This window comes from Tupaia chinensis, unplaced genomic scaffold (assembly GCF_000334495.1).
Source record: "Tupaia chinensis unplaced genomic scaffold, TupChi_1.0 Scaffold000081_1, whole genome shotgun sequence".
Taxonomy (NCBI): Eukaryota; Metazoa; Chordata; class Mammalia; order Scandentia; family Tupaiidae; genus Tupaia; species Tupaia belangeri.
The window spans coordinates 4,048,392-4,074,315 of NW_006159542.1; the positions used below are offsets into that span (position 1 = coordinate 4,048,392).

The window sequence follows — 25,924 nt, forward strand, 5'->3', positions numbered from 1 at the left end:
TATTAATTTAGGGATTAAGTTTCTAACTCATGAAATGGGGAACACATTCAAATAATAGCAATATCTTTATTTGTAATGGCCAAGAATTAGAAACAACCCAATGTCCATCAACAGGTGAATGGATAAATAATTTGTAGTATATCTATACAATGGAACATTACTCAGTAGTAAAAAGGGATGGATTGGGGCAAGCAGATGGCATAACGATTACATCACTGGACTCCCACATAGTTGACCATGGTTCGACTCCCAGACCCAGAGGCTTAAAATTTGCACTGGGTGCATATGTGTGCATACCCATGATGCTGAGAGGAAAATGGAAAAGAGATTGCCGCATGGCCATCCCCACTGGAGGGTGATTTCTCTCTTCCTGTCTCTCTGTCTTTCTAGTGATTGCACATGCCCTACAGCAAAAATATCTCTTAAAAAAGGGGGAGGATGGATTGTTGATAGAACAAAATGAATCTCAAAATAATTATGCTTAGACAAGCCTGCACCAGAAACATTCAAGAGAGTGTGACTGAATGAGACTCATTCTCTGGCTCCCCTGGATAGTGGGGTGGATCTGAAGGAATTAATCCCCAGTTTCCCCTGAACTGGCTGCCTGACCACTTCTGCAAGCTCCAGGAAATGGAAGAAGGAAAGGGAAGAGCAAGGAAGAAGAGGGAGGAAGGGAAGAGGAGAAGAAAAGAGGTCAGGAAGGGCCAAAAACTCAGCCATAAGACCTTTGGAGACTCTGAAGTGGCCAAAGCATTATTTGGGGGCATTTTGGGGACCCTTTCTATGGAATACTGTATGTGTGCACCAGTTCTGGAGATTCATCCATCTTCAAACATCCATGTTCTTTCATCTGGCCAATTAGTTTAGAGATACGGGATCCAACCAAGTCATTCCATCCTTACGTAAACATTGTTCAATTTGGCTGCACTTTTGAATCATCTGGGAAGCTTTTAAAAATCCCAATGCCCAGAATACTGGGAACTTCTGCTCACTTTTCAGTAATCAAAGCAAATCACAGAATGAAGTCCAGTTTCATTGTACCTAGAAGAAACATGAGTCTTTGACAGACAACATGAAAAACACAGCCAAAGACAAATAGGAAATTAGAAGAAATCAATTACCAAAGATAATGGCCTGATGACTTTATGAATGAATAACTTCTGTATAATTTGAATGATAATTTATAAAGAATAGAACATACCAAAGCAAATTGAGGGTTTTTCCTTTTTCAGTTGGAGACCTCCCTTACATATTTTATAAGTTAGCATAACATTAAGACAAAAATACTTGAGTTATACAATTAAAATATACTATGATGAATATCGTTTATGAAGATAGATATAAAAATTAAATTATTAAAAATTATCAATAAATGTATTAAAAAGAATAACAGCAGACACTAGGTAGTGCTTATTGGGTGTCAAGCACTATTCTATGTACTTTGAAATATTAACTATTCTATGTACTTTGCAATATATTACTTAGATTCTGTTTTTATAGGTGGGGAAGAAATAAAAGGACACTTATTATATCCCTTGCTTTAAATCTGAGATGAAAAAATACAGCGAAAGAGAGTAGCAACTCAGTGTTGGGGAAAGCTTTCTTTTGGAGAGGTTTTTGCTATAGGGCGTGTGCGCTCGCCAGACAGACAGAGAGAGACAGAGAGACAGAAAGCAAGAAATCACCCCCCAGGGGGGATGACCATGCCACAACCCCTTCTCCATTCTCCTCTCTGGATCTTGGGCACACACGCACATGCGCCCATCGTGAGTTTTAAGCCACCAGGTCCGGGATGCGAACCACAGTCGACTATGTGGGAGTCCAGCGACATAGCCATTATGCTAACTGCTGGTCCCAGGGAAAGCTTTTTACACATTATTTCCTAGTCTTAAAGGCATGTGAAGATGTAGGCATAGCTGTCAATTTGAGGACGAGGTATAGCAACATATGAATCATGCAAGGTGACCACCAATGTAATAACCCTTTGCTTTTATTGAGTGAAATCTCTCATTTATTGTATCTGCTTCAAGAGTCTGAGTTGTCTGGGAAACTAAGGGGGTGGAAAAGAGTAAAGTATAAGTAAAAGCTATGTCCTCAGCTTCTCATATACTCAGTCTTTCTTCTGAATACTGCAAATCCACGTTTCCATTTTTATCTGTATGTTTGGATGCCTCTGATGTCCTTAGAATATGTAGACTCGAAGACTGAATCACATTCTGGAAATAACTGTCTTCCTTCACTAGAGCCAGGATTGTAAATGTAGGGAGCAAGCAAGAGCCATGGGTCCCCTGTTCTTCTCTTGGAGATTGACTGCTAGCCCTGATTTTATTTATTTATTTATTTTTTGAGTGAGAGACAACTAGGCCACTGTTCCAAAGGCCCGAGAAGAAATGTTATGAAGAGGTCTCCATAAAGTTCTCTTCTCTTCAATTTCACCAATGAACAAAGTCCTGGAGGCCCCACATTCTTCAGTCTAAGCAGAGATATTCTCCTGAAAATCTTAAGGTAAGACAAGATGGGTTTTCTATTCCTTCCCGTGCAAGTCATGGAGCCCACTTAATAAAGCAACAAACACCAAGTGTCTGTGTCATGCTAAGCACTGTTTCAGGTTCTAGGTTCTGCAATGAACAAAAATAATTGCCTGACTTCATTGACTCTGCATTCAAAAGGGAGTGGTTATGAGCAAGAAACAACCATGGAAGGCCAGTCAAGAAGAGTGGAGAATGAGTACCTACGTTATACTTGGGGTTCGGGGAACTACTCTGGATGAGGTGACCCAGAGGGGTCAAAAAGTGGTGAGGGAGTGGGTCATGCAGAATCTGGGGGTGCGTATTTCAGAAAAGGGAAATAGCAAAGACAGGATTTCAGAGGTGAGATTGTTCTTGCATGTCCGAGGAAAACTATGTACAGGACTAATTCAGGTGTAACAGAAACATGGGACGATAAAGGTAGTTATGCTAAGTTGTGGGCATGGTTCTCAGTGCTGGTGCTCAGTTTGCATTTGCTGTGCCAGGCTCTCTGAGTCAACCTGGCACTCTGTTCTCACTTGCCAAGTAGAAAGCCAGTAATTGTCTATTATTCCAGTAACCCAAAGCAGCTCCATCATAAACTCTTAATAACGAACAGGACAGTATCTCTGAAATGCTCATTTTAAAGATCAACAGCTAGTATCCTGATGGGCCTGTTTCCAGGAACAGTTTCAACTCTAAAGCTTTGTATCTGATGAAAGAGTCACATGGCAAAATCCTCGAAGCCAAAAAAAAAAAGATTTAGAGTCTTTATCATTGTCCTTGAACCCCTCCCCCCAAAACCTCAGGGTGTTCTGGTTTGATATTTATTCTGGTAGTTTATTTGACATTTATCTAATTTTCCTCTATTCGGATTTAAGCTATTTGCAGTGTTTAAAGGGGAATAGTAACAAGATTACTTAAAATAACTTCTACCTGGGACCAGCAGATCGCATGATATCGCTGGGCTCCCACATGGCCGACTACAGTTTGAGTCCTGGACCCAGTGACTTGAAACTCACACTGGACACATGTGTGTGCATGCCCAAAATCCCAAGAGGAGAAGGAATCGTTGAGTGGCCATTCCCCCAACAGGTGATTTCTCACTTTCTCTGTCTCTCTCCAGCAAGCACACATGACCTATGGCAAGTAACATTCTGAACAAAACAAAGTGTGATAGGTAAAACTATAAAGACAAAAGAAAAAAATATGAGAGAATGTTTTTACTAGAAGCAGCAAAGAACTTGTACAACAATTGTTTTAATTTAATTTTATTCATCATTATTTTTTTTTAATTTGACCAGAGAGAGACAGATAGAGGGAAAATGTGAAAGCAAGCTGCCAGGTCCAGGAATTGAACTATGGTTGGCCATGTGAGAGTCCAACACCTTAACCACCACGTCACTCACCAAAATAAATCTTTAAAATTATGAAACATAAGCTCTGCCTGCCTCTCTGCCCTCAAATGTGCATCAGATCATACCAAAACTGTCGATGAAAGACATTACAAATTTAATAATAGTGATAGTGTGGGGGAAGATATTTGTTATAACTAAAATTAACAAGCTGTAACATTCCAAGAACTCCTGTATATACATTTAAAAACCTCAGCAATTGGAGTAGATTTTTCTATGCTATGAATAGGTACTTTACAGAAGAGGAAAACCTAACAAGTTTAGAAAAAGATTCTCCAACTCACCAGTACCCAGAAAAATGTTAATGACATCAATTTTGGGATATCACTTTACATCTATTACATTAGTAAAAAAGAAAATAAATGAGGGGACCAGTAGTTGGCATAATGGCTATGTCGCTGGACTCCCATGTAGTTGACCACAGCTCAAGTCCCTAACCTGGTGACTTAAACTCACCCTGGCCGCATGTGCGTGTGTGCCCAAGTTTCCAAGAGGAGAATGGAGGAGAAGGGATTGTGGCGTGGCCATCCCTCCTGGGGGGTGGTGGTGGTGATTTCTTGCTTTCTGTCTCTCTCTGTCTTTCTGGCGAGCACATGCACACTATAGCAAAAATCTCTCTCTCAAAAAAAAAAAGGAAAAGCAGGGTAATGTCAGGTTGGTAGAGTTATGGAAATGCAGGCAGCTTTACATACTATTGGTGGACGTGTGGATGAGTGCAGCATTTCTGGAGCGAGTCTATCAGTATTTAATTAAACCACGTTTACACATCCTTCTGGTGCAGAAATTCCATTCTAAGGTATATATCCAAAGAAAGTCTCGTGGAGATCTATAGGAGAAACGTGCACTCTCACTGCAGCATCATTGGGTTGTCAGGGAGTTGGAGACAATCTGAGTTTCCATCACCAGACACAATGTGAGGCAGATGCACTTGCAGAGAGGTACTGGGTACTAGGTAGAAACCAATATGTTAAACCAACCATAATATTTATTCTCTCGTTGTCTTGTCTTTTTTTATTTTTATTTTTTCTGCCTTCTTTGGATTGAGTATTGGTCATCATTCCATTTTTATCTCCTCTGTTGGCTTATTAGCTATAACTGTTGTGTTGTCCTAAGAGGAAGAAATTGAGGCAGAATATATAAGAAAAAGAGTTTATTTAGACTAAGGTTGAGGACTACAGTGTATGTTTCAGACTATCTAAGTTGTCCTATATATGTGCACTGAAGTTTTAAAGATTTCAGAATGATCTTAAGAACAAAAATTATAAATGAGGGGCTGGCAGGTGGCATGGTGGCTAAGGGAACTGGAGTCTCATATGGCTGGACATGGTTCGAGTACCAGACCTGGCAGCTTGCTTTCTCACACATCCCACCTCTATCCCTCTCTGATCAAATTAAAATAAATCATTCTTTAAGGGACCAGCAGGTGGCATGGTGGATAAAGATACTGAATTCCCACATGGCCAACCACAGTTCAAGTGCCAGACCTGGTGGCTTGTTTTCTTGCTTTCCTTTTCTTTCTCTGTCTCTGTCTGGTCAAATTAAAAAATGATAATAACAAATGGAATTAAATAAATAAATCTTTTAAAATAAATAAATAAAAGTAATAAAATAATAATTACAAAATAAATTATTTTAAAAATCATAAATGGGGAAGAAAGTTATAGCATTGTTTGTGAAAACTTTACATTGACCAAAAGGTTATAGAAATGTTGCATACAATGGTGATTGGCTAAGTATTATAAGAGGAGCAAGATGTCTGATGACCCAATAATTGAAGGAAAAAGAAAAACAAAAACCAAAAAACGGAATATCTTCATGGTCATTTGGGGTCAGCTTGTTTGATCTTAAATGTAGAGACAGTGAGTCCAACTTATTGCTAACTATAAATATTTTGAAGGTTACAGCTAGTATATGTGACTAGAGTCCCTGATTTCCACGTTCCTGGGCCTGATTCCTCCTTTCTTTCCTCCCTCCCTCTTTCTCTCTCTCTTTCTTTTTTTTCTTTTTTCTTTTTTTTTGGAGAGGGTTTGTGCTATAGGGTGCATGCACTGGCCAAAAAGACAGAGAGAGACAGAGAGATGAAAGCGAGAAGTCACCCCCCGCCCCAGGGGGGATGGCCACACCGCAATCCCTTCTGCTCCATTCTCCTCTCGGGATCTTGGGCACACACACGCGCCCAGCGTGACTTTAAGCCACTGGGTCCAGGACTCAAACTGCAGTCGACTACGTGGGAGTCCAGCGACATAGCCATTATGCCAACTGCTGGTCCCTCCCCTACATTTTCTACTAGTTTGCAATTTTATAGTTTGAGGCTTTATATTGAAATCTTTGATTCATTTTGAGCTGATTCTTATTAATGGTAAGAGTTAGGGATCCAGTTTCACTTTTCTGCAGGTGGATATTCAGATCTTCCAGCACTATTTGCTGAAAAGACTCTTCTCCACTGCATTGTCTTGTCAAAGATCTGTTGGCCATATGATTTATGGTTTATTTCTGGATTTGGCATTCTGTTCCATTGGTCTTTGTGTCTATTTGTGTGCCAGTACCATGCTATTTTGATTATCGCCACTTTGTTATTTTAATGGTTGATTTAGGATTTATAATATAAGCTATACCTTATTATAGTCCACCGTCAAGTGCTATTATTCCAATTTGGGAATAATACAAAACCTTGCAATGGCAAACTTCCATTTCTCCCCTTCCACTCTTACTTTTTATTTTGTCATACATTTTACTTCGACATATGTTCTACATAAAACTGCATACTGCATGTTACTATGTTACTTAAAGAGCAAAAAAATTTTAAAAAAGAAAAATATGGACACATGTCATTAACATTTCTAGGGATTCTCATTGCTTTCTATAGAGTTGACTTTTAATCTATTCTAATGTTCCTTCCACTTGAAGGGCTTCCTTTAACATTTCTTGTAGTTTATGTTTCACTTCACACATTATAGTTTTCATATATAGATATTTACTATAATCACTCTTTTAATGTTTGCTCGAGTCTAATATTTGTGTCAGTTCTTGTTTGATTTCAGTTATGTGTATATATATTACATATATTTAATTATAAAGTTTTTTCATGAGAGTGAGAGAGGATGAGAGACAGAATTACAGAGACAGATAAGAGAGAGACAGTGGGGGAGAGAGAGAGTCAAGTACTCTCCAACAGGGTCCCTTGCTGACATACCCCCAGCCCTCCAGCCAGTTCTTCCATATAAAGCCCAGAATCTTCCATATAAAGCTAGCATCACCCAAGCCATGCATTACTGCTGTTCTACCAATCGGCCAATTAATTTATATTTTTGCCCTCATTGTGGGTCATATTTTCTTCTTTGTGTGCCAGGTAATTATATTTTTTAAATTAAATTTAAGTCATTGATATTGTGATCAGATCATTTGTATTTCTTCTTTCTTTCTTTCTTTTTTAGGTTGTTGCTTAGAGTGCTTACACTCATCTGAGAGATAGAGGGAAAATGAGAAATCACCCCAACCCCAAGGGGAATGCACTCCCTTCTCCTCCGTTCTCCTCTCAGGATTTTTGGGCACATATGCACATGCACCCAGCATGACTATAAAGGGACAGAGTTGGCAACAAATGTGGAACGTGCACTTTAGACTGTTCATAGGACAGATAAATTAATTCTGTCTCCTTGAAACCATACTGGAGGATACGTGGGCTACCTTGATAAACTAATGAAATGTCCCAAACAGAGATATTTATTCTTTTCTGCTGAACTCACCCTTCTAACAGACTGGAATAAATGGCAATTCCATTCTTCCAATTGCTTAGTCTGAAGTCCTTGGAAATATTCTGTACTCTAGCCCCTCCTGAATACAGAGCATCGAACTAGGCCTAGTGTTTGTGATTTAGCTTGGTAATTCCTATGCAGGGAGTGGGTCGGAGTTCTTGTCCTAAAAAATGTTCATACTCTTCAGCCAAAGACTACCAGGAACATATGTGTAGTTGAACAAACTGGGTTTACTTTTGCATCTGGGAAGGACATTCATCACGGGGAGCCTCTAGGCTTCTCAATAAAGAGAGTAGTAGGAAAAAACCTGTAGGATTTGGGGAGGTTCTAAGGAAGCTCTAGAGTGGGTACTGTGAGAAAGTAGTAGCAATTATATGATCAGATATATCAATAAATAGTATCTATAGGAATTAGATAGGAGTGGAAATGAGTATGATGATAAAACTATAAAGAAGCAACTGTTGGAACCAGCAGTTAGCGTAATGGCTATGTCACTGGACTCCCATGTAGTTGACTGCAGTTCGAGTCCCGGACCCGGTGGCTTAAAGTCACACCAGGCACTTGTGTGTGTATGCCCAAGTTCCCGAGAGAAGAATGGAGGAGAAGGGATTGTGGCGTGGCCATCCCCCCTGGGAGGGAATGTCTCGCTTGTCGCTCTGGTCCCCCTTTGTCTTCCCAACCCTAAAAAAAAACCCCCCAAAAAAAAAAAAAAAAAAAAAAAGCAGCTGTCACACATTTTACTCAAGAGCCGGGCATATTTGTGGATTGCACAATTATCTTGTTTTTATAATCTCAAAATAACTTTGTCTAATGTTGATGTTTTATGAGATTGTTTATGTCCAACAGAACGATCTGGCCTACCTGTGAGCAACAGGCCAGCTTGTAGTAATGTGGAGGCTTAGCTCTGAGAGTCCAGGATATCAGGGATTGAATTTTTTTACTTCTCAAGTAGGTGATGGTGCCTTATTTGCAACCATGGCATCAGTGCCTTTAACTGCAGGTGAGTGAGAGGGGCTGTCCTCAGATTCAGATTCATTCCAGATCAGCTTCTCCTCAGAGTGGCTGTACATCTTCAGCCTGTACCCCTGCCTGGCCATTGTGACACTTCCTACAGCCCTGCGTGGGAACTCAGATCTGTCCTCAGAAATATTTTGAACTGGTACCAGCCTCAGCAGCGTTTATCTTTTGGTGCCCTTACTGAAGGAGAATTAACCCTAGGATGGAGAAATTATGGGGCAAGTCTTATATTCTTACGGTATGTTAACAGTCTCATCAGATCACTAAGAAGTTGGTATATCAAAGGGCAGGCAGCATTCATAAAGACTTGGTGTAATGGACAGAGAATTACTATAGCAGAGAGAGAATCCTGAAACTCAGGAGATTCTGAGAAGCTAGACGAGGATTATGGGTGCAGGGCCAAGGAAGCCCCCTCTTTCACATACTGTCAACCCCACATCTCTCACCAACACAAAGACAAAACACATGACTGCAAGGCTAATCATTTATTAACCATGTAGAGGAAGGTGTTAGGTATGGTAGAGTTCCCCTGGCAAGGACGGCCAGAAGTTAAGAGAAAACCATTGATTCTCGGTGAACCGAGTCTTCCTAGGCAATTAAGGAAGAGCCTGAAGACGCAGGGACAATTCCTTCATGTGTGATAGTGATACAAATCAGGTCACAGAACTTGTCATTAAATGATGTAGTGACCAGGAAGGGAAGATGCTGGAATCCACGTGAGGAGACATCACTCAGCACTAAGTAAGAAGAAGAGAAAGAGAACACAAAAGTGTATTAATCACTCCTTGGATTGAACTCAGGAAGAGAAATACTATTACAGAGAGAAATGGTGCAGAAAAAAATCTCACCCTGCATTCTAACTTATGTTATTTTAACAGAATAGGGGGAGGAAGGGCACTTTGTTTTTTGATTGCCAATGTCATATTTTTTTCTTTTTTTAAAACATTATTTTGTTTAACTTTTTTTTTTATTTATTCATTTTAATTAGGCCAGCGAAGGACAGAGTAAGAAAGAGTGAGAGATAGGGAGAGTGAGAAAGCAGGCCTCTGGGTCCCGGACTTGAACTGCAGTTGGCCATGTGGGAGACCAGGGCCCTTAACTACCATACCACCTACCAATGCCATCTTAACCTTCCCCCAAATGAACCTCTGAAAAAGAGAAAAGAAGTAATGAAGGATTATAAGCTTGTTTCAACTATCTTCAGCATTAGACATTTTGAAGAATTTTTCACAAATTGAGGCATAATGGTAAAAGGCAACAGCATAGCTGCTTTTAATGAAATGCTTTCTGTGTGTAAGTTACTAAGACTTTTGTATGTATTATATAAAGCTCCCACTAAATCTGAGGTAGGGAACAGTTAATAAAACTCTGATCTGTTTCCCAGGTTGTCTGACAGGAATGTCAGACAGCTTCATTCCCAAACTGGAGGCCAAAAATGTGCAGAGTTTAAAAAAAAATTGTATTATTAATTGGAGGGTGAGGTGGTCTCCTGGGCTTAGATGGGCCACAAATACAGAAGCATACTGGAGCTTCATACTCACATCCTACTATTCCTTTTCCATTTCAGACTTTGTCTTTATGATTTTTAGCACATTACCAATTACTAAGTACTTTTCAGCATCATTATATCCACACAACAACTCTGTAGGATTAGACACATTGTTTTCCTTTTTAATTGCTTAAATCATTTGTTCAAAAGCTCATGGCAGGACTGGGTTCTGAACCCATGTCTTCCAACTCCACATTTCAAACTCTTTCCATACCAAATGATTTTTTTTATTGTAATCTTTGGGAACCCGTAGCGCTTGTCCCTGGGCTACCCTTCCCCACCAGAGTCAGAGATTACCAACCTGAAGGCCTCAAACACCTCCCCGTCTCGGGCCTCGAGACATCGATCTGTAGAGGCAGAACAAACACATTCAGACACCCACCCCAGTTTATTTGCCCAAAAGAAACCAGATGATTCGCCAGGGTTGGATGAAGGGGACAGATTGGGAATATTCTCTCCTCTCAGAAGTCTCTTTTCTGTAAAATGGGAAGTTAGGAAGAGAAAGGCAAATAAATAAACTTACCTTCGTTGGTCAGGTCAACTACGTTTTCTTCAGGAATTCCATATTTTTCACACAGTTGCACAAACTTTTCCTTGACATGTGGGCTTAAATCTTCGTTTCGGCCTGTGGGAAGAGTGGGAGTCCAGTATTTGTTCAAAAGCTCATGGCAGGACTGGGTTCTGAACCCATGTCTTCCAACTCCACATTTCAAACTCTTTCCATACCAAATGATTTTTTTTATTGTAATCTTTGGGAACCCGTAGCGCTTGTCCCTGGGCTACCCTTCCCCACCAGAGTCAGAGATTACCAACCTGAAGGCCTCAAACACCTCCCCGTCTCGGGCCTCGAGACATCGATCTGTAGAGGCAGAACAAACACATTCAGACACCCACCCCAGTTTATTTGCCCAAAAGAAACCAGATGATTCGCCAGGGTTGGATGAAGGGGACAGATTGGGAATATTCTCTCCTCTCAGAAGTCTCTTTTCTGTAAAATGGGAAGTTAGGAAGAGAAAGGCAAATAAATAAACTTACCTTCGTTGGTCAGGTCAACTACGTTTTCTTCAGGAATTCCATATTTTTCACACAGTTGCACAAACTTTTCCTTGACATGTGGGCTTAAATCTTCGTTTCGGCCTGTGGGAAGAGTGGGAGTCCAGTGACATAACCATTACACCATCTGGTGGTCCCGCCAATGAATAGTAACTGCTGTGTCTTGAGTATTTGTTTGTCATAGAGTGAATGAGGTGATGGGGCCCCAGATGGATGGGAGAATGGATAGCACCGATGAGTGCTCGGGCTTGGGTATGGTACATAAACTGTCCCAAATTCGATATCAGTAAGATATTTGCTAGTACTTGAAAGATTTATAATCTTCCTCTCACCAAGGCCAAGGGATTACCAAAGATAAACATCTGTCTTCATAGGGGAAGAGAAGGTCAAGGATAAAACTGGGAAGATCACTTTCTTTCTGGGGTTCTTTCCTTCCTTTCTCCCCAACCCCAAGATGAGTGTCAGCATGAAAATACCAAAGATCTCCAAAATATGGAATGTTCCCTCATAATTTTCATTCACGGTATGGAAAGTAACGTAGCTATCATAGTCAGTATCAACTATGCAAAAGGTATTGAGTCCATTATCTGTGGAGAAAACAGAACACAGAAAAGAACATCTTTGGTTTATGGGAAGCAATGGAAACCACTTACAACAAATTCAAGTGCGTATTCTAGAAGAGAGAGAGAATAAGGACGTCTAGTGCCTTCCATTTGCATCTTCCCGGGCTTTATGAGGCAATCCTAATAGGTTGACAACTATTGATAGCCACATTTAGTCACAGTAACTCCTCCTTTATCATCCTCCCTGACACCTATCCAACTCTCTCAGCACCTCTATTAGTGATGTGTCTCTATCCTCCCTCTAAGCCCCACTGGCATGACAAACCTGATGCTCCATCCTGAGCAACATGCTGTGGCAATGGCCATAGGGCATCATCAGAAAGATGACAAAGGATGAGAATCTGTCCTGCCAATTTACTTGTTTTGTTGTTGCTGTTTGTTTTTTGCCAATTAACTTTTTTTTTGAGAGAGATTTTATTGATATAGAGCACAGGCGCTCACAGGAGAGACAGAGAGACTGAAAGTGAGAAATCGCACCCCAGGGGACTGCAGCATGGCAATCCCCTCACCCCCATTCTCCTCTTGGGATCTTAGGCACGCATGCACATGAACCTGGTCTGAATTTTAAGCCGTTGGGTCCAGGATTCGAACTGCAGTCGACTATGTGGGAGTCCAGTGACATAACCATTACACCATCTGCTGGTCCCGCCAATTAATTTTTATAGCATGAAATTGCCACCTTTATCTGATGGTATTATGTGCTGGACATTGGCTTTTACACATAAGCTTCTCCCAAATTCAGGATATTGGCTATAATATGGCCCCATTATGTTACCCAAATATGCACTGATAAGGAACTGATTGAGATCCTGGAGATATTGGGGTTTAGTAAATTTCTTACAATTAGAAAAATAATTTAGAAAGATTTTTTTAATGAATTTTTTTGTATACTTACAGCCAACACTGAATACGCCATCTTTTTCTGTTGGGTTACAAATCAAATAGTGTCCAGTACACTTTCCATTTGCTCTGTAAAACAGAATCGGTTGATGCCCAAGAGATACCGAGGAGGCTGGCTCCCTTGGCCTCTACTCTAAGCATGACTTGAGTTTCTGATTCTGTTTAACCTCTGGACTTTTCTTGTACAATTACCAAAGAGCTTTGGTATTTACATGATTTCACTTGACTGGATACTTTAACTACTTAAATAACTACTTCTATCATTATTACTACTGATGCTACTTCTCACTTTTACTACCACTACAACTACCTGTCTAGATTAGATTAGTAATCACTAGGTGGTAGTTTCTCAAATAAGTGCTTTATGATTATTACATGATTCGGTGTACACACACACACACACACACACAACCATGAGGGAAAATTATCATCATTCAATTTTTCTCCACAAGAAAATAGAGGTGAAAAAGAGATGAATTTTCTTGGTGACCGAACTAGGTGATTGATTTCAGGTGATTGATTCCAAACTCTGTGCTCTTAACCTATCTTATATAGTCACACTGTTTATGAGTCTTCTATCCCTTTACTGTCTACTTTCCCCATCCTCATTAAATTTATTCCTGTCACTCTTATTTCTGACTCTTGAGAAATCCTGGGTTCATTAATTCCTGGCTCAGTTCCAGATGAAGGATTCTGGTTTTGGGCATAGACTCTGTGTGCATTTTTGTGTGCATGCACTTGTGGGTGCAGTAAGTATGTGTGTGTGTGTGTGTGTGTGTGTGTGTGTGTGTGTAGAGGTCCAAGACCACATATAAGCTTTCATTTTTCATTTCCTAACTTAAAAAGGCCATACTTACTTTGTATGAAATTTAACAGACAAAGAAGAATTCTTCAAAAGATCAATGTGTTCCACGAAAATCCTCATGGGACTATTTTCTCCTATTTTTTCTTTGTTGTCAGAGGCCGTTAAAATGGAATACCAACTCCCTGAAATCTGCAACAAATAAATAAAATGATTGGGTAATAAAAGAGGAGGGGGTATACCACGTAGCCACTTATTTCCTTGAACTCTGGCCTGTGGCCAGGACTTGTAATGTGAAGATGGAACTCCAACTCCGGTAAATTAGCACCATGGGTAGGGCTCTTTCCACTGTCCCTCCAGTGAAAATGGAAATCCCCAAGTACCGTCATATTTTGACATGATACAATCTTCGTCCAAGGTCTGCAAACCACCATTTACATCTAATATATAAAGGAATTTCTGCTCTCTAGTTCCCACCTGGCTTCAGAATCCTCCAGGTCAACCCCCAAAGTCAGAACTTACTTCACTTCATGACCCTACCTTTTCTATATCAAAATTTTGTTTTTCATCATGATCGTGTGTATGGTGGGCACAGACTAGGGTCAGTCCCAAACACAGCAGCAGCAACTTCATCTTATAGAGGATCCTACTCTCTCTTCCACAGTCAATGGGAGTGAGCTCCTGTGCACAGCTCCCTAGATCCTCTGTTTTTATATTCATTCTGGGTCCAGATTTTTTCTATGGGTACCCATTCCTTTTCTCCTCCCCTTCCACGAAATGGTCTTTCATTTACTGGGGTGGGGCCAAGGACTGTTCCTGCCCTTTTGAAACTTGGCAATCTATCTCTTAAAGATCTATTTAGTGACCTTAAGTTTCTCAGAACACATTCTCAAGAAAAACAGTAAATGTTCTAAAGGGCTGCCATTTGGAGTCGATTTAACTGTGGATCTGGCTTAGACTCAGAAAGCCAGTTACGTATGAGGGGTATAACTAGGAAATGAAAGGTGTGATGAAGAATCTGTTCTGCCAGTTACACAATGTGCAGAATTGGGTGAGTTGGTTTTTACAAGCTTCAGAAACAAACTATCTCTACCAAGATGCTAGTACCTACCATGAAGCATTAAAATATGGGCGAATAGAATAATGTCTTTAAGCTATAGTGTTTGGTATCCAGTACACTTGAACTTCTTTTTATTCTCTGGGCCACTGCAGCTTCCTCTCTCCTCACGATGAATGAACATGAATTTAGTCACTGTGTATAAAACAATACCATGGTCCCATAAGAAAAAAGGAAGTGTACAAGATATTATCTATTCCTTCAAGAACCTTTAATGAAATTGTAGCTATGTTTCACATACTTAGCAAAAATTTAATTCTACAAGCATATGAAATAAACCAGCTGAGTGCTACCAAGTCAAAACTATAGTAAAGGGAGTAATGTGAGGGAGGTGACATCATGTAGAAAGTGCTTAAGAGAACAGCTCTGGAGTCGTGTAGATATGGGTTTTGTTTCTATCTTTGCTATCAGAAGCCATGAAGATTTTTTTTTTTGAGAAGTTTTTGCTATAGGGTGTGTGCTTTCACCAGAAAGACGAGAGAGAGAGAGAGAGAGAGAGAGAGAGAGAGAGAGAAATCACCCCTGGAGGTGGGGGATGGCCATGCCACAATCCCTTCTCCCCCATTCTCCTCTCGGGATCTTGGGCACACATGCACGTGCACCTGGCGTGAGTTTAAGCCACTGGGTCCGGGACTCGAACTGTGATCAACTACATGGGAGTTCAGTGACATAGTCATTATGCCAGCTGCTGGTCCCTTACTCCTAGCTTTTAACATATGAAACAACATTTAGATGTACATATCTCTTTCTGTAGATAACTGTGTCCTCATGTTTTACTCTATTATCTGTTTTACTATGTTATGTGCTTTTACTACTCTGTTATCTCTTTCTTCTACTCTGTTATCTACTTCAATTCTCTTATCTCTTTCTTCTCTATTCTTTATTTTACTCTGTAAATTCCTTACCTTTTTCAGTTATCTCCAGCTGGCCTCAAGGAGTGTCCACTTGCCTGACTTTTTGTAGTTCCTCCGTACTCAGACAACACGTTTGGGTGCCACTTGCTGAGACCCGCTCAGCTGAACATGTTTTTCTGAGTCGGAGGAGGGGCTGTGGATTTGAAATAAATGTAAAAACAAACACACAAAGACATACAAGTATAGAAAAGCAAGGATTGGGTAGACCTGACTTATCTGATGGAGATAGCCTCTAGTTTATTATATTATAGCCTTGAACCAGCCTCCAGATTATTATATTATAGGGCAGAAAATGGGGGAAAGGAAATGGAATGCAAAGTCAGTTGGTTTGAGATGTCAATTGGCTGATGATGTGAAAATGACTGGCGCCATTTGGGTTTCTTCTGATTGTCGATGGAAAATAACCAACTCTAAAAAACTAATGATTAATAATTAATGTGGTTTATTTTCAAGCAGAATATGAGTGACCTAGGCCCGGAGAGGAGGCATACATATCTTTCTCTGGGGTGATTAGGTACAGGGGTTCCTTTTATTTGATTTTGAGAGTGACAAAGTTAGTGAAGAAATTCCCATTGGTCTGCCCCAGAAAGGTGGGACATGTGGAAGCGGCAACATGCAGGTTATAGGTGGGTTCCACAATTCCTAGGTTGGTGATTAGAAGAGAAGATCTGTGTCCTGGGAAGAGATTCATAATTCCTAAAAGAAATGCTTAATCTATATCTCAATGAAAGGGAATTTCTGTGTCTTGGGAAAAAATAAGCAAGAGAATATACTGTAATCAGTTAAAATATACATCTCAAAGATACTATGCTAGGGACAGGATGTAGGAAGAATCCTGTTTAATGGAGAAAATGGTCTGTTAATGTTTGTGGGCATGACTCCCCCAGGCCCTCTGGAAAGGACTTTGGAAAAATAGGAAAAAGCAGTCAGACTTCTGTCCACATGATCCTTTTGGGTGAAACCTGAATAACACATATGGCTTCCATAGACAGATACTGCTTTGCAGTATCACTAGTTAGCATATTCATATTTTAATGCTTTCATAACTATGCAAATGAAACTCATGAAATGCATTTCTGCATATGTCTGAAGGTCACCATGTTTGTTCAGAATGGCCGCTCTCCACATGCTCCTGTGTCCAAAATCCCAGGAGAAGAATGGGAGAGAAGAGATTGTGGTGTGGCTGTCCCCATAGGGGATACTTTTTACTTTCCTTCTGTTTCTGTTTCTCTCTGGTGAACACATGCACCTTATGGCAAAAAAAAAAAAAAGAAAAAAAGAAAAAAAAATCTAAAACCAAAACTATGGCTCATTACTGCCTTGTGCTAATGATCTCCTTCTGTTGTCCCCAAAACAAAAAGAGGCTGGTGTTACGGGAGGAGCTAGGTATAAGGAAGTGACCCAGAAGCTGTGGTGTTCTATCTGTGGCCTGCTTTAAAAGTCATTCCATGTCCAGCCGTGGTGGCATAGGTGGTGGGGCACCACTGCACAATGCTGAAGCTATTTAGAGGGACTCTGGGTTCAGGTCTGTAATCCAGATTGGCTGGAAGGTTGGGGAGAAAATTATAAGACCCTGCCCATGGTACACTTCTCTCTAATGTGAAAGACAGAGGGAAGGTAAAAAACAGAGGGAGAGAGAAACTGAAAAAAAAAAAAAAGGAGAAAGAAACCCAGCCTGTGTGATCATTCATAGTCATGTTTCACTTATATGCAATCATTGGTATCAGCCATCATAAAGAACTGAGTTTTCTGGCCCTGAAATGAAACTGATCTTGAAAAATGATGGCAGAGGTTGTATATTTTATTATCTCCAAGAATAGAAGGCAGTCTGTGAGCCATCAGGTTTGCAAAATGAACCCCACTCTTCTTGGGTTTTAATGCTTAGTGGAGAGCCAGCTACCACTGTTGACTATCCCATCCTTATCCCATTCCACACCACTCCTTACTGCACTCTCAGAGCACCATCTTGTAACTTCCTGCTTCTGCTTTTATTCCTTATGAGAAGATAAACTCCCTTCTGAAGGTGGAGATACCTTTTAAATTTTTTTTTCCTCTTTTTTCATTGTTTCCTCCCCCCCTTCTTTTCCTTTTCCTTTTATTTTCTTCATCCTTACTTTCCTACTCTGCTCTTCAGTCTCCACACACTGAGGGTCTAGACAGGCCTAGGTGTACCATAGCCAAGCATCTTAATGCTTTTCGTGTCATTGAAATCCTCAATGCTTATTGAACACCCTGCTTTACGGAAGAAACTTCTATTTATAAACCTGAACTCATAATCTCTTTCTGTGAATACCACATTGCAAAACACAGTAGAGGAGAGATTTTTGCCACAGAACAGCCAGAAACCACCACAGAGTCACAAGAAATATGAGAAGCCAAGAAAATATCTCTCATAACTGACAAGAACATTCCCTCATCATCCACAGACAATACAGTGGAACTCGTGTAAATGTCTGATAGAGAATTCAGAATATTCACAGTGACAAAACTAAATGAGATGGAAGAGTTGAGAGACAATGAACTCCAGAAGATGCAGGAAAAAAGAGACAATGAGTTCCAGGAGGTGAGGAAGTTCTTGCACGATCGGAAAGAGAAGCTATGCACCATGAAAAAATCAAATGGAGCTGTTAGAGATAAAGGCTATAATACAGGAAACCAAACCTCCCTCCAAAGTATTAAAAGCAGATTAGTCTATACAGAAGATCAAATCTCAGATGTTGAAGATAAAACCTTTTACCTGGATAAAACAACAACAACAACAACAACAACAAAGAGAAAATAACTAGAAAAAATGAGAATACTATGTGAGAAATACTAGATACCATTAAGCGCCCAAACATCCAGATAATTGGTATCCCAGAAGGTGAAGAAACTAATAATGGCATTGATAATCTATTCCATGAAATCCTGGAAGAAAACTTCCCAAACCTAGAGAGACACTCAAATATTCAGACTCAGGAAATACAAAGGACTCCACATAGAATCAACCCAAGAAGATCTTCTCAAAGGCACATCATAGATAGATTAACCAAAACCACAGAGACAAGATACTAAAACTGGCAAAAGAGAAACATAAAGTTACTTTCAAAGGATAGCCCTTCATGCTAATGTCAGAACTCTTATCTGAAACAATGCAAGCAAGGAAAGAATGGGAAAATACATTCAAAATGTTAAGTGAAAAACAATTTCAACCAAGAATACTATACCAGCAATATTATCCATGATATGGGAAGGAAAGACAAAAATATTAAAAAAAAAAAAACCCTAAAAGAATTTACCAATACCAGACCAGCCCTCTAAGAAGTTCTGAAGAGAGTGCTATACCGGGAAAACTGAAGTCAGAAACACAGAGATGAGAATACAAAAAACAAAACAAAAAGACAAACTTAATGCTAGGGACAAGAAATGTCAATAAGAATGTTGAATGTTAACTTCCAGGATTTAAACAGAAAGATTGGACCACAGTAACACTGCACATTTAACAGAAGAAAGATTAATTACGTAAGACTGAACTGGTGAAATAGAATTTTGTGACTTTTGAGTAAAACATTACTATCTTTTTCTTTACTTCTTTTTCCTAATTTAAGGATTTTGCTTTCTTTTGGGCTTCTGATAGGTTTAGCAATTTGTTTAAATGTTTTTTCTTCTTGTTTGTTTTTTTAAATGGAAACATAAACTTTTCTCCCATCCTGACCCCCTAGGAATTGGAAAATATTTGGGAGTTTTCTTATTTTTTGGCAGAATGGTTATTTGCATAAGTTCAATAATACTTGTTGCCTTGAATCAGAAATTGGAAATACTCATTATTGGACAGGGCTTTGACTAGAATATCATATCTGAAGATTAAACCAGAAAAATATGGAAATAAGTAGATTTCAAGTAAGCCAACAAAAGCTCTTGGAAAGATGGCCTGGCACCATAAACATTTCTGCCTGGCAGAGAAGATTAGAGAAGCTATATGAAAGAATTTGTACCATAAAATAACCTGGACTTTTCCAGTCCAGCACTATAGTCAGCAGAGATTGCAAAAGAGCAGCCACAATCAGAGGATTATTTTGAGGAAGAGTTTGAAGGAAGAAAGAGACTAATCTAAGCAGATGGTATATCACAGAATATACTTGGTAGGCAGGGCTGAATTAAAAAGGTTTACGTGTGAATTGTGTGCTGGGTGTTTTCTTTTCAACGGTTTGAGTAGTTGACATGTAAATATTTCCTCAAAAATATGTAAAACCATACTATCTCTGTTATAGAGTCACATCATTTTCTTTAAAATTCAATTTTTTGAAATTTTGGAAGTTGTTTATTAACTGTCAAGAACTATGGAGTTTGATCAAAAACGTTTTGATATGTAAAGTAAATGTTTGTGGGGAAATGTAAAAATAAATAAAGACTAGGAAAAAAAAAAGAGTTCAGGCAGAAACACACACCCGTCTAGCATGATAATCAAGCCACTGCTCCGGGACTTGAACCGTGGTTGACTATGTGGGAGTCCAGTGCTTTAACCACCATGCAACCTGCTGGCCCAGAATGTAATTAACTTTTTTTTTTTTAGGGAAGAACTTTTCTTTATTATTATTTTGAAATTTTATTTATTATTATTATTTTTCAGTTCAACCAAAGAAAGAGAGAGAAAGGGAAAGTGAGAAAGCAAATCACTAGGGCCAGGATTCGAACCATGGTTGGTCATGTGGGAGTCTAGTGCCTCAGACACCACGCCACCTGCCAATTCCAAGAACATAATTAAGTTTTAACAAAGCTAGTCCTCTCTCTTGATCCAGTGGAGAGAGAAATGGAAGTTCTCTGAGAAATGAAAGTTTTGTGCTTTCTGGCAGGAAGAACGTGGTAAGATATGAGTTGTTCTGACAGTATGTAGGCTCCAGGAAAGCAGTCTCTTTTCTTCCTGCAGGGAAGAAACAGCACTTCTGATGAGTAAGTCCAGTAAATACAACAGTAGTAAACAGACCAAGTATATATCCTGTCATCCGTCAGCACTCTGGAGGACTAGCTTTTGGATCTTCTCTTTTATGGGACCAGCTGAGTATGATCCTGACTCTTGTCAAGAGTCATTCCAGGGCTGAATTCCACAATGTACAAATTCCACCGCATATGCCTATGAGGAGCCTTTAAAAAATTCATGGAAGATATGTATAATGAAAAAAATTAGGCATGGATTTTAAGTTTTTGCACCAAAATAAACTCATACTTTTTTTTAATTGCTAGGAGGCATGTGTACTCACTACAGAGAGACAGAGAGAAGCCTTCCATGGCATAATCACACTGCAATCTTTTTCTTCATTTCTCTGTTCCATTAGGATTTTGGACTTGCACACAACTTGCACCCAGGGTGTTTTTCAAGCCATTAGGGCTGGGATTCAAACTGCAGTCAGTCATGTGGTATCTAGCTCCCTTAATCACTAAGCTACAGGGCCAGTTCTAAGTTCATACTTTAATTCCATTTTTCCATAGACATTTTGAAATCTCCTCATATACCAAAACATGTTGTTTTCTGTAAATATATACATTTCACTTGTCGATTAAAAATTAGGGGAGAAAAATTACAGCACACACACACACACACACACACACACACACACAGAGGAGTCAATTCAAGGACTAGCCCCCCAAATCTGTCAACCGTTTAAGAACATTGATACTTAAATCCAAACTGCCATTTCAACAGTTAAGGTGCAAAGCTAATTTTGTATTTGAAGCCTTTAGATTTCAAAAAATGTAAAAACAATCTGGTAGTCAAAGAAAGTCTTGTTGAAAGTCATATTTGCTCAAGGAGCTCCAAGCATAGAATTGTGCCAGAGTCCACTTATTAAGACACATAGCTATAATGAGAACATATTTTGCACCAATTTCCATCTGCCTTTTGGCTAGATATATAAAAATAATATTTTGATGCTGGAAATAAAGCGGCAACTCAGTACGCATTAGATAAATGTTTTGTAAATATTATTTCATTTAATCCTCATAATGCTCTACATAGTAGGTACCATTGTCCTCTTTTACAATGCTGTGAGTTAAGATTCAGCAAGGTTAAATAATCTTATCCGAGTTCAAACATGGGTCCTCCTATTTACTGGCTGTCTGGCCCTGTTAAGATTCATAGTCCCTGCTCTTACTGACACAAGTCAGGGTTTGATGTTTCTAACACAAAGGGTAAATGGTTGAATAGAAGGAACAGGAATTAGTTCTGCAGCTCGTCAGAGATCTCGGCCTGGTAGTTGCTACTGAGGAAACTGCATGTAGATTTCTTTAAAATATAGTACTAAGGGTGTAGCTGCAAGAGTGATCAAATGAGGGAAAGTAAGAACCCTCTTCTTCTATCAATAAATATTTGATGGATGGATGGATAATTTGGAGAGTATTGCTTTTTAAATAAGGAATTGGAAGTTGATTCTATAGCAAAACCTAAGAATTTTTCCCTGCCACTCATGGTTTCAAGTTAAGTACATGGTCACCAACCATATTAAGATTTGTTCACCCAACAACAATGTAAGACATTTTATATTACCGAAGGAAAGGGTGACAGACTGCGGGTAGTTGGGGAACCACTGGCCCAAGTAATGACTCCATGTATTTGTAACCAGAGGGTTTATGGAGTCCATGTGTGACCAGATATTAGACCATTTATAATTAGATAACTGAAACTAACTGGCTGACAGGAAATGGACTCAGTGACCTTGTCCTTAGTCACGCACTTGATTAATTGAACACGTCACTCATTGGGAAACCAGTGAAAACATTCAAGTCATGTTATATAATAGCAAGTCACATTCAGTGCCAAGAATAGTAAAAAAATATAGCTTATGTAATTCATGTGCCAGAGTGGAGTATTCCTTGGTTTCCTAGTATTCAGGATGATTATACGCTATGCTGTTACCACGTGAAGCTAAAATAGCTTCTCCCTTCACTATCAGAAGGATGTTTGGAGTTCCTGGCACCCCTTCTGTGTCAGCTGGGTCCCCCAGAAAACAGATGTTGAGACAGACTTAGGAGTGTAAAAGATTTATTGGGGAGTAATACTTTTGAAAGGAAAAGAGGAAGGAGAATTAGGGAAGGGGAATTGCTAGACCTTGATGTAGACCTCCATCAGCCCAATGAGGAAACTGGGAGCATGATAGAGGAGTCTCATGTAAGTAGAAATAGTTCCTTATATGACTGTTTTGCTCAGTCATTGGCTGGGGCCATCCCAAGACCATCAGCTCAAAAGTTGAGGCAAATATGAATGAGTTAATAGTTAGAGGATGTCCACTAATCACACTGTCCTCACAGTTCAGAAATGACTCCCTCCCTCCTTCCTTACCTCCATCCTTCCATTCATTCATTCATTCATTCATTCCATGAGCAAGAGAGACAGAAAGACACAAAGGCAAAGAGAGACAGAAAGAGAGCATCCTCTTGGGGGGAGAGGTTTTCTTTTGCTATAGGGCTGTGCGCTCGCCAGAAAGACAGAGACAGAAAGTGAGAAATCACCGCCCCCCGGGGGGGATGGCCACACCGCAATCCCTTCTCCTCCATTCTCCTCTCGGGATCTTGGGCATGCACGTACACAGGCCAGGTGTGAGTTTAAGCCACTGGGTCCAGGATTCGAACCTCGGTCGACTACATGGGAGTTCAGCGTCACAGCCATTATGCTAACCGCTGGTTCCTTGCCCAAAGGATCTTGATGCCATGATCTGCCAGGACCAGCTCAGCATGAACATGTTTCTCTGAGTGGGGAAGATTGTGGTTTAGAAATAGACACAATAACAAAGACTCAAAGATGCATGATTTTGACTAGGAAGTCTTTTTTAGCAATTTAAGCATATTATGCTAATCTGTTGATATGTCTGTGGAGTATATTTAATTTGTGTGCTAGTATTGGCCTGTTTTTCTTTTGTTTGTTTTAGTTAACCTTTTAAATGTGATGGGTATTTTATGTTGTCGAGTTTTATTTGTCTGCTCTTGAGCTTTTTAAAATTAGTTAGATTTTTATAAAAGATCATTTCTTTTTGATAAGCATGTCTTGTCTAGCACTTGCCAATTATTAGGTAATTGTGTAGCTGTCTCTAACACTCTAATTGTATAAGGTGCCAGGGGACTATAGTGTGTATAAGCTGTTTTACATTTTTTTCAAGTTTTAAAGGACATTGGCTCATGCTGATGTTGATTTTGTTTTGGATTGTTAGGATTAGGAGTCTCCATAACAGGACACAATTTAAATCTCAATGTATCCTCTCCTCTGTCTGTTGTGCAATGTGAAGTTGTCTGGAGGGGTGTTAAAAGTGGGAGGTTTTTTTGTTTTGTTTTGCTTTATCTTAGTGCCATTTGATATGCAAGTAGGTTTTGACTGGGAAGTAGCAGGCCACAGCGGGAGGGGGAGGGAGCACTAGGTCTAAGGGCAGAAGCTCTGTTCTCTTCCCGTCCGCAACAACTTTGGAATCTGCAGCCTTAAGTCTGTCTAACTTTACAAGACTGTCATTTTCTTTATCAGTTATTACCTTTGTATCCTTGTCTTTAGTTACTGACTCTAATTTCTTAGGTAAGAGGGAGGCATAGCCCTCCGGAGTGTTATTTGATAGAGTTACTGAACCATTCTCCTCTCAGGATTTTGGGCACACACAACCACCCAGTGTGAGTTTCAAGCTGCTGGATCTGGGACTCAAACCACAGTCAGCCACATAAGAGTCCAATGCCTTAGCTACTATGTCACCTGCTGACCTTGACCCTCCCACTTTTATTGCCAGAGGGCATGTACAGTTGCCAGTGAGAAGGGGGTAACCCCCCAGTGGGACGTGGTCATGTTACAATCCCTTCTCCATTTCTGTCAGGATAATAGGCATGCATGTACACATGGGCATGGTGGCTTGAAACTCATGGTGAGCATGTGTGTGTGTGTGTGTGTGTGTGCCCAAAATCCCAAGAGGAGAATGGAGGGGGGTGATTTCTTGCTTTTGCTTTTTTTTCTCTCTCTCTGTCTCTTTATCTATGATAAGCACATGTGCCCTATAACAAAAATTTCTCAAAAAAAAAAAAAATCCATCTGGCAACAGTTGGAGAAGAGGTAACAGTGGAAACAATGGGCAAACAGTGGGTAGAACAGGAGAGGGTATTGAGAGATCACTCTGGAAGTTACCAAATCATGCAGGCAAGAGATCTCTTCTTGGAGAGAAGTGGCTAAAGTAGAGGAATTTTTAGAGATAAAATAAATATGATTTAGAAATGTATGGGGTTTAGGAAGTATAAGGTGTCAATATTATTTCCCAGTAATATGATTAGTCTATGAAGATAAATTGTGGCATTATTTATGAGAGGTCCAGAAGCTGCAATTGCTGCAAGGTGCAGTCTCCCCCTACTGAACAACCAGAGGGCTGAGTTGCATCCCAAAGCCACACTGCAGCAGCAATAGCTATTGGCTCTAATCTTTGATTCATTGTTTTCTATTTATAAGTTTAAGCTATTTTCCAGATTCCAAAGCAAACTTAAGAAAATGGAAATGAATGAGATCATTTACTCCACTGCTCAAAATCTCCAGGGTCTTCCCATCTCTCTTAGAAACCACTACAACGGCTTACAGTATTGACTTCTCTAACCCAACCTCAGATCCCAGCCCGCTTTTCACTGCCTTTTTTTTTTTTTTTTTTTTGCTTTCTCTGAACACGTTGAACTCGTTTCCATCTCATGACTTTCACAACTGCTATTCCTTACGCCTAAAACACATTTCTCCTACATCTTTGCAAGGTTTGTTCTCCCATACGTTGTTCTCTAGCCCTGCTTTGTTTCCCTCCACAGATCATAATCCTTGCAATTTTGTTACGCAATAGACAATGCCAGGCATGCATGGGTGCCCCAAACAGAAATAGGATGGAGAAATGGAGGGAGAAGGATTGCACTATGACCACACCTCATGGGAGGAGGTAGAACCCGTCAAAGCCATCAAGTCATAAGGCCAATGGACTACGTTCATATTCAGGAACAGCAGACACATGGTATCCACCACTGTTACATCATCATCGCCTCTCAGCTGCTATTTACAGCTAGATAAATGATTCCATACAATCAAGTATAGGATGAAAAATCTAGAGCTTAAAATCCTTATGCATGGGTTGGTTTGGTATATGAGTGTAAGTTGAAAATGAATGGCATCTACTCTATAGCCTCACTCGGATGGCTCTGAAAGACAGTGGTGGAGGGAAATCCTCCTAATGCAAAGCTTCAGGTGGTATGCCTGATTACCCACTTCTTGTGAAAAGAAAAGTGGATGTAGGTGGGAATATATACGGA

At 39.9% G+C, this 25,924-nt stretch overlaps 1 protein-coding gene across 1 annotated transcript; it reads right to left on the bottom strand.

Annotated features, from left to right (window-relative positions):
* Positions 1 to 9,282: 9,282 nt before the first annotated feature.
* On the bottom strand, positions 9,283 to 14,254 carry LOC102474599 (major urinary protein 5). The gene is made up of 9 exons (XM_006142808.1): positions 14,162 to 14,254; positions 13,677 to 13,813; positions 12,815 to 12,888; positions 11,773 to 11,883; positions 11,279 to 11,380; positions 11,037 to 11,102; positions 10,767 to 10,868; positions 10,525 to 10,590; positions 9,283 to 9,431 (listed from the first exon to the last, which is right to left on the bottom strand). Exons 1-9 carry the CDS (start codon positions 14,252 to 14,254, stop codon positions 9,283 to 9,285), a joined length of 900 nt encoding a protein of 299 aa, XP_006142870.1.
* Positions 14,255 to 25,924: the final 11,670 nt, after the last annotated feature.

Coding starts and splice junctions, on each gene's coding strand:
- LOC102474599 (XM_006142808.1), bottom strand. CDS start 14,254: ATGAAGTTGCTGCTGCTGTGTTTGGGACTGACCCTAGTCTGTGCCCAC. Junction 11,381..11,772: donor CCATATTTTGGAGATCTTTG/GTATTTTCATGC, acceptor CTCTTCCCACAG/GCCGAAACGAAGATTTAAGC. Junction 9,432..10,524: donor GTTGGTAATCTCTGACTCTG/GTGGGGAAGGGT, acceptor CTTCTTACTTAG/TGCTGAGTGATGTCTCCTCA.